The sequence below is a fragment of the Corylus avellana genome, chromosome ca8, assembly GCF_901000735.1.
Source record: "Corylus avellana chromosome ca8, CavTom2PMs-1.0".
In the NCBI taxonomy this organism is placed as follows: domain Eukaryota; kingdom Viridiplantae; phylum Streptophyta; class Magnoliopsida; order Fagales; family Betulaceae; genus Corylus; species Corylus avellana.
In genome coordinates, this window is record NC_081548.1 from 22,962,688 (window position 1) to 22,972,240 (window position 9,553).

At 35.4% G+C, this 9,553-nt stretch overlaps 1 protein-coding gene across 1 annotated transcript in view; it reads right to left on the minus strand.

The window, feature by feature from the left end:
* Positions 1-5,093, minus strand: part of LOC132189376 (pentatricopeptide repeat-containing protein At1g19720-like) — a 9,636-nt gene extending 4,543 nt beyond the window's left edge. Inside the window, exon 1 of the mRNA XM_059604100.1 lies at positions 3,047-5,093. Within this exon, the coding sequence (XP_059460083.1) occupies positions 3,047-4,966 (1,920 nt within the window). The 5' untranslated portion in view covers positions 4,967-5,093. The remainder of the gene's footprint in view (positions 1-3,046) is intronic.
* Positions 5,094-9,553: the final 4,460 nt, after the last annotated feature.

Consider the following 9,553-nt stretch of genomic DNA (forward strand, 5'->3'; position numbering starts at 1 on the left):
GGGGGTGGTCCGGCCACCCCCTTGGCCAAAAAAAAAAAAAAGGAATCAGGTGCATTTGGGGGTGGCTGGACCACCCCCAAGGAGCTGGGGTGGTTTCGGCCACACCGGCCGTATGGGGTGGCCGAAACTACCCCAGCCCCTTGAGGGTGGTCCGGCCACCCTGAAATGCACCCGGTCCTCTTTTTTTTTTTTTTTGGCCAAGAACCACCCCCAAATCGGCCAGGGGGTGGCTGGAACCACCCCATCTTTCTCCTCTTTTTTTTTTTTTTAATATTTTGCTTTAAAAAAAAATTAATATGAAAAACTCAATTTTTGCTGCCACTTGTCAGTTGGCACTGTAGTTGGAACAGTGCCGTTCCAGCTACAATGCCAGCCCGGCTCTTGGCAAACATAGCTAATCATACCTCTAAGACCTCTTAAAGTATTTTTTCCGTTGGTTCCTTCATAATGGGTGTAGATAGATAATTAGGTGAAAGCAAATGTCAAATCTCATTTATAATATTAATTTCTTTTTTGTGAACAACATGATTTTATTATTACTTTTTTTTTAAAAAAAAAAAAAATCACACATTATGTTGATCGTTGATGCAAGTTTTGTTTTTACTTTTATTTTTTTGCAAGACGAATTTTAGTCTTTACCATTGTTTGAGTTCTGCCCCAATCTTGCAACCTTAACTGTTTATTTGAAGTACAAAAAATCTCTAGTTATTTAATCACCAGAGGTAAGCCAAATCCATAGCGGAGACCCAATGGATGCCCAAAAAAGGGATTGATAAACTTGTTCATTCATATCTGACATCATTAAGAAAAAGACAACTAGAAAACTTGAATGAGCACGAATTGTTACAAAAACTTCAGCAATTGCATAATGGGTAATTAATACAAATTCAGTCCCAGCCAAAATTTGGGTACTTGAAACAATAGTTTCCAGAATATATCACACCTCTAAACCTCACAATAAAATAACTAAAAGAAGACTTGTCTACATGTTTGAACAAATTTAGATTTGGCTCGAGTTCATCATAATGTTGAATTGATTGTTGCATGCTCGCCTAATTATGTATTAAGAACCTCTAGATATTACCAAGCCAAGGAATTCACAAAACTTACTTCTACAACAAGGGGACACGGGCTCACTAAAACCTTATCTTCAAGCAAATCAGACAACCACGCCACAGTATTTGCCTGATGAGAAGGATTTTTCCCCTGTTCATATCCCACCAGCCCTTCTTTGTGGTGTGAAATGATGCACTTTTTGACCCCATAGGCCCTAGGCAATTTCTTGATCTATATAGCCAGTGAAGTGAGTCAAGATACCCTGGGGATAATAAAAATTAATTAATTAATTTGAACTTCAGACGATAACAAAGTGAGTATCATCACAAATTACTGCAGAACAGGGTAAGAAGAATTACTTCTCAAATTATATACCTGTTCCATAAGAAGCTCTGCTATGCGAGGCAGTACGTGGCTAATTACTCAGTTCAACCACCAAGCTGTCCTTATCAGACTTCCCACTTAAAGAATATCAAATGTAAGAGAACACAACTTTTTTTTTCAAAATAGCTTCCTTATCAAACGATATGGACCTGCAAAATGGCAGAAAGTTTTGTGAGAAAGGACAGGAAAATATAGTTAAAGTGGTTGGTTGACCAAATGCTTTATGATTTCAAGCTACAGAAAAAATTAGTATTAAGATAGAAGTAGAATCAAGTAACAATGAATTGAGAAAGGAGAACTTAACTGGCATAATGCACAGTGACTGAAGATGAAAGAAGACTCATGTCCACACGATATACTTTGTTCCTAAAGGGCATCAAACAATTCCTGTCGTGTGACTAGTAAAAAGAATCCATACCATGTAGATAATGACTTAAGAGAAAGAACTGGCCATTCATGAAACAAGAACTACTTGAAAGGATATTACATAATCTCTCTATCATTGTGAAATCCATTACAATCAGTAACAGATGCTGTGTCAACGAATGGACTTGACCGATATAGGCACAAATCTCCTTGTCAGAAACTGCCAGAATTGTGAACACTTTGGAATCTCTATGCTGCCCAGCATACCAGCCTACTAATCAGCTATAGTTTCATGAAATGCAGACGGAAATAACATCTGAAGATTCAAGTAAAGTTATTTGATACAAGTCAAAAGAAATGTAAGTAGCCAGGGAATTCAAATTTAAGTACATTTTTTCACTTGCATGCCATGACAAGATCCTTGGCAGCTTGAAGCCATCTTGAACCCTCCAGCAAGCCTTCGTGATTTTTGAAAAGTATGACCAAATTCCACATTTTTTTTATTCCTACCCTACCAATAATCCTTACAAGAACAATGCCCATTCTTAAAATAGTGGAGGCACTTGGAGTCGTTCAAATATATTTCACATCCATACGTCATAGAGATATATTTGGCTGTCCTATGGCAATCATCACACATTCTCAGGTTTTTTACCATCCTTATAACTTTAGGCGCAGGAGAGCCTATAAGGGCAAAAGCCAATGCGAGTTTTTCACTATGAACTCCACGAATCTCTTCTCTCTCTTCCTCCTCGATGCAAAGCCCATATTGAGTATCAGGTCCCTTGACCTTTCTCTTTATTCTTTGTATCCAAGAATATTCCACATCCGAGGACTGATCACCTGAAAGAAATGTATGGACTGTGTTTTTAACTTCAATCCAGCATTGCCCTACAGATTTTCTTGATGCATTCTCCTTTTCAAGCTTTCCCATTTTTGAAGCATCCTCTAACTTTCCACATAAAGCATATGCCTGAAAAATTAACTGGTGAATCAAAAAATTCCCTGGTTCTAAGTTGAGCAAACTTTCCCCCGCACGGACTGCCAAGCCAATATTACCATGAATCCTACAGGCAGTTAGTAGAGCAGACCAAGTAGAGGAGTCAGGGTCAATGGGCATATCTTCAATAAACTCTATTGCATCTGCAAGCCTACCTGCACGGCCATATAGATCTACCATAGCTGAATAATGTTCTAAAGTTCGTATTATTCGATACTCTTCAGTGATGCTAGAAAAAGCTTTCTCCCCCTCGTCCACCATTCCAGCAAGACTGTAAGCAAATATAATGTTTGCAAACGTACCTCTATTTGGTCTGAATCCAAACTGCTTCATCTGATAAAAGAGATCAAGTGCAGCATCTACATAACCATGTAAAACATAAGCACCAATCAATGAGTTCCAAGTGATGACATCTTTGGACGAAATTCCATCAAATATGGTTCTTGAATATACTATATTCCCCGACTTGGCATAAGTGTCAATAAGAGAATTTGCAATAGAAAGTTCAGTCTCTAAGCTTCTACGGACTACACAACCATGGATCTCTTTTACCTTCTTCACTGAAATTAAATTTGCACACGCAGGTAAGACACTCAACATTGTAACTGAATTAGGAAAAACACGGGAAGACTGCATTTGTCTAAATATTCCTAATGCCTTGTTTTTTTGCCCAATTTGCAGGTAACCAGCAATAAGAGAGTTCCATGAAGCCGTATTCCGCTTAATGTTACCATCTTTTTCCATTCTCTGGAAAAGATCCATAGCTTGATCCTCATCTCCATTCTGTATATATCCCGAGATCATTACATTCCACGTGATTACATTAGGTTGCACACCAGATTCCTGCATTTGCATAAAGAGAAGATGGGCTTTACCATAGTAGCCATCTTGGCAATAACCTCCGATCATTGAGTTCCAAGTGTATACATCTTTCTCTAAGATCATATCAAAGACTTGCCAAGCTGCTTCTAATTTTCCACACTTGGAATACATGTCAACGAGTGAATTCCCAACTAATACATCATTGATGAAACCCATCTTAACAGCAACAGAATGGATTTCCATCCCCTTCTCTTGTGATTTCAAAGAAGCACATGCTGAAACTGCACTTGCAATTGTGACCCCATTTGGTTCAACCCCTTCCCTAAGCATATCCTTAAGGAAATCTAATGCCTGACTTCTCCTGTTGTTTTGAGCAAACCCTGAAATCATAGAAGTCCAAGTAAAGACATCAGGAGTTATTCCAAAACTCTCCATCTTCTTCATCAATTCCATCGCAACATCACATTGGCCTAACTGGTTATAGCTTGCAATCAATATGTTCCAAGTCACCAAACCCGCTTCAACCCCTTCTTCACGCATTGCATCAAACAATCTATGAGCTTCCTCGTTCTCACCCTTCTGGCAATACCCAGATATCATTGCATTCCAAGTCACCCTATCCCTCTCATCCATGTTCTCGAAAAAGCTCCTTGCCAAACTCATTTTCCCACTCTTTGCATACACAGCCAAAATCGAATTGTTAACACGACTAGAACAGCTCATCCCAAGTCGAACCACCAATGAATGTATCAACTTCCCGGCCTCAAAATTCCCACAATTTGCACACGCCTGCAAGATCTTTGGGAACAAAAAATCATCAGGCAAAACCCCATCTTCCATCATAAAATAAAAAAGGTCCACAACCTCCCTCCACCTCTGCTCTCTCGAGCATGCACCAATCATCGCGGACCAAGTGTACAAGTTTCTCTCACGCATTTCACCAAACACCTTACGTGCATCTTCCAAACACCCGCATTTCGCGTACATGCTCACAATCTTAGTCTCCACAAACGGGTTTTCCTCCTTAACCAAATCAATACATCCATGAAGCTTCCGACCCAGTTGAACAGAATTCGCATCAATGCAAGACTCTAACAGATTAAGATAGGTCTTGGGCTCTATCTTGGACCCGCGTTGGGCAATGGACTCAAGAGCGGCTACTGCCTCGCTGAGGCGCCCACTTTTGCGGAGGTAATTCACGTAAGCGTCCGTGAGCTTTGCGTGTGTTGTTTCGGTGAAAGAGATAGTGGGTCTGGGTGAGAACTTGGATTGGTTTCTTAGCTTGGATGGGATTGGCATGGGACGGCTAGAGTTGCAGGGTATGATTAGGTTCTCCATTGCTCAACCCAACGAATTGTTGAAATTAGTGAACAATTTCTCTCTTTCTTTTCTGTTCGAAATTTCTTTTTGGAGGGTAACGTACAGAGAGAGATCGAAGACGAAGAAAATGGGGCTGGAAATTGAGTGCCATGCTCAGCACTCAGCAGTTTTCAGGGTCCCGCCACTGGTGCAGTTGACGTTATCCGAAATCCAGTTACAGCTTACAACTTTTACTTGTCGTTTAGTGGGCTGAACGACTTGAAATTGTTACGTCTTTATCTTTGTGGTTAATTATTTAATGATCGTTAATCTAATTATTTTTAGCCATAAATTCCACAGAAATTTTTTTTTTAAAAAAAAAAAATCATTTCTATTACCTTTACTCGACTAATAATTTAAAATTTTCCTTTTTCTTTTTTTTTTTGTCACTTTATCGTATCCCATAAATTAATTTTAGGTGAACCTTTTAGAAATTTTCAAGAAATATATATAAGCATCAACTTATTTTATTAATTTTGAACTTAATATAAAAAATAGCTTACTAGTTTACCTTAAACACTTAGATTACCGAACTTAAGTGACACTTGATGTGTCATGTCGGTCGACCTTAAACGAGCATCATAACATGTATAACTATAGCATTTCCATGATTACTTGCGCAAAATTATAAGACAACTAATTAACTATAGCCACTATTATTTCCGATAACCTTAACATATCCAAAAAAAACACAAAGGCGACACCAAAAGATATAGAGGGTCTAAAAAAAAATTGATATCACAGTCTCTAGTGCCTCATAACCAAAAGATTTTTCATCTTGCCAATAAGTAAACTTTCACATTCTTATTTGGCCTAAATTATCTCCACATATGACTTTATATTATTGACTAATTATTAGTCCAATGGGTAAACTGGACTCATTTGTTTAGAAATCCTATGTATCACCATAGTAACTTGTTACTTCTTAAAGCATTTACAGGGTTTTAGAAAACCCTTCAGCTTGCCATGTGCAATCAAATTTGGAAAATTTTAATATGTTTATTCAAAGTCTAAGCAGGATTTGTCACTTTGAGGAACTTTAGTCGAATTCAAAAGAACTCGTTTTTCTTGGTGTACCAAATAATAAGCCCCTAAGAAGTAGGCCTTTCCAACATTTTAGCCAACCCAAATTAGGTCTATTCTCGATAAAAGTCTTATAAGTTGGCCGAACCTAGCCTAACGAAGAAGGACGAGCACACAAGCAATAAAAATAGGTTGTGTCTACTGTATTTTAACCACTGTCACCTGGATTACTAATATTATTTTATTCTCATAAGCATAAGAATGTGTGTCTAACAGAGTGAGGGTTACTGAATTAAATCCGTTAATCCATGAACTCTCTCCCCTTAACGAAATAACGGGCAAAAAAGAATATTCCATAAAAAAGAAAAGGAAATTGATTGCTCAAGAGTATGTTCAATCTTTTTCTTCTATTTTTTTTCTGAGTAATTTTCATTCATGTCCCCTTTTTTTTCACTGAAGTATATATTGCAAACCCGAATTTGAACATACGAAAACTCCCAAGTGCGTAGCTAAATGGGCCAAGAATGCCCGACTTTGAAGTGTTGAAGTTCTGACCCATCCGCCCATTTACATTTCACGAGTCCATTTTTTTCCTGGGCCTCAATCCTGGTGTGTGGGAAGAATATTCATTTTTGTAAAAAATAATAATAATAATTAATTCAGTTTACTAAATTAACACTTGACTAAAATAAATATGGTTTTCATATATAGTTTTTTAAAAATATATGCAAAATTTGGTTAAAAATGTATGTGACAATGACATACATTTTGGACAATTAGTTTTATAGTGAAAATATCATAAATAAGCTCCGGACCCAATTAATATAAAGGCATACTCATTATAAATGTTAAAAAGCCTAAGAGCCTCCATAATCACAAATCCACGGGGTAATAGTTAAACAATGAGTTTAATATAAAAGAGGATCGTCGTCCCCAAATGAAATAAGAGTCTCTTTCTCCTTAAAAACTCTCTCGATTATATATTCCTTCTATAAATCATTAAACCCCGGCCGACACTATTTTGATAGTCATTTTCTTATCTTGTAGATGGCTCGTAGTCATTATGCATCAACCAGCCCGGCTGCCCAAAATATACTTTTGCAAATAAAATTCTCTCAACTCAATATGACATAAAACTTTGCTAAGCTTATAATATTTTTAACTTAGATCCTGGTCTGTCTTTTATTTTATTTTATTTTTCTAATTTTATTTTGGCCAGAACTAGATCCTGTGTGTCCAAAGTAGGAAAGCATATAGGGAAAGAGGTAGCATATTTTCCAAAGCTTAAAGAATTAACAATGGCCTATGGATGGGAGATTGAACATTTTGGAGGGTTAATGGGGTAAATTCCATATTATAATTTGTGTTTTTTAGTGGAGTGGGACATAATCCAACACTAATACATCATCTGATACTCTTTCTGCCTTTTTTTGCCTTCTTTCTTTTTCAAAGTAATAAAAGGCAAAGAAAGAAAAGATTGTCCGATCAATAATTATCTTCTTCTTCTTCTTCTTTTTCTTCTTCTTTTTTTTTTTTTTTTTTTTTAAAAAAAAATATTATTATTATTATTTTTTATTTATTTATTTTCATCTTTCATGTACTAAATATATATCTACTCCACCATTCAATATTTATTGGAATATATATATATATATATTTGGTTAATCCCCAAAGACAAATTATTGCCACTTGGGGTGCTGCAATTATTGTAAGATAGTGAATTATGTGAAAAGTGAAATGCAAGTAATTGAGAGACGAAGGGTTCTCTCACTGACCCTACATCAAGAATAGAATGTAAAATGTCCAGTCCAATCAACCAATTATTTCAAGCTAAATTTTAATGTAATTATTTGTTTTAAGCTCTGGCTATTTAGGTGTAGTCAAAAAAAAAAAAAAAAAAAAACACTACAACACAATTTTTAATGATCCATATCTAATTTCAGTCTATCTTTTTCAAGAAAAACTTAGAATTAAATATGAATTGTTGAAAAAACTATCATAATGTGTTGTAATTATTTTATTTACAGTACATAAGCCAAATCTTAAAACAAATAATTACATTAAAATTTATCACTTTCAAAGGTGACTGCTCATAAATTATACAAGCTATTCAAAATATAGCTCAACCTATAAAATGAGTTTTTTTTTTTTTTTTCAAAGCAAATATCCACACACTTCTCTATTACTTATATCTTAAAAAGTTAGTTTCGCATTAAAAAAATAAATTACCCATGATTAAATTATAAATATAATTTATAGATGCTAAATCTTATATTACTTTTTGAGAAATGTTAAACATTTTAATTTTTTTGACATGTTTACACAAGAGAAAGGGGATGAGAGATTCGAACTAGTGATTTTCGCTTTATGAAGGGTGGTTCACAGCCGATTGAGCTATTAATTGGGAACCATCCCAAGGGGTAGCTTCAAAAGTTGATTCTCAAATTATGTTTCACCATCTCATGAGTTAGTAATACATTTTTTAAAATAATAAATTTCATAAGATGGTGATATATTATTTAGGAACCAATTTTTGAAAAGAAAATTTGCGATGTATAGCATTTTTCTTACTTTTTTATTAAGTGAGACTGAACTTTATAAATAATAATATGAAACTTTAATTATAACTTGACTGGTTGCGTAAATGTGACTATTATTTTTTGTGAATCATTGCACATGGATATACACTTTTACTGTATTGAATCATTTTTGTTTAACCAAGAAGAAAAAAAAAAGCGTGAGAAAATAAAGGAAAAAGAAGAAGAGAAAATAGAAAAGAAATGGAGGGGGACACATGCCCATTGGAGATTGTTATATTCTTTGCTTATGATATCATATCCTATACAGTCATTATCATATCCAGTAGGCTCACCATCAATTTTTTAAGCAATGCCGTGGATCTTGATCCTGTTGAAAGCAATAAAAAATAATAATAATGAAATAAATAATAATAATAATAATTAGTAGGGTATCCTAGTCCAAAAACAGAGCTGGACCGTTCCACGTGGTCCAATTGGCGTTCCAATGGTGATGATAGCTACACGTGAAAAGTGGGGCGGTTGACTATTCCATCTCGTGACAACTGCACGGCTGGCACCGACGTAAACGGAACGGAGATCTAGCGGACCTAATTAATAACGGGTGCTGTACTAGTGTACTTTGAAAATGGGGAGAAACAAACGGCGCATGAACGGTGTCCCCTTGCCGACAACTTACTCAATGTTAAATTTATACAAACAAATGATTAAGAAAAGAGGAAAAAAAAAAAAAATTATACATAAACAAATATGTAAAAGCCATTTGGAGGTAAGGATCCCATATAATTGTCATTAATTGAATTTATGGGTCCCATAAAAATAGGATGTCTTATTGCTTTTCTATCAAATGGGTCATAACATTTGTGAAAAAAATGATAAGAGTAAGAGGAAAGCTTTTCCTTTTTTTTTTTTTTTTTTTTTTAAAAAAAAATAAAATTAAATCACTGTTAAAAGTATTAAAATGGAATAAAAATCTTCCATAATTAGCGGTTCAAGGCAGCTTATA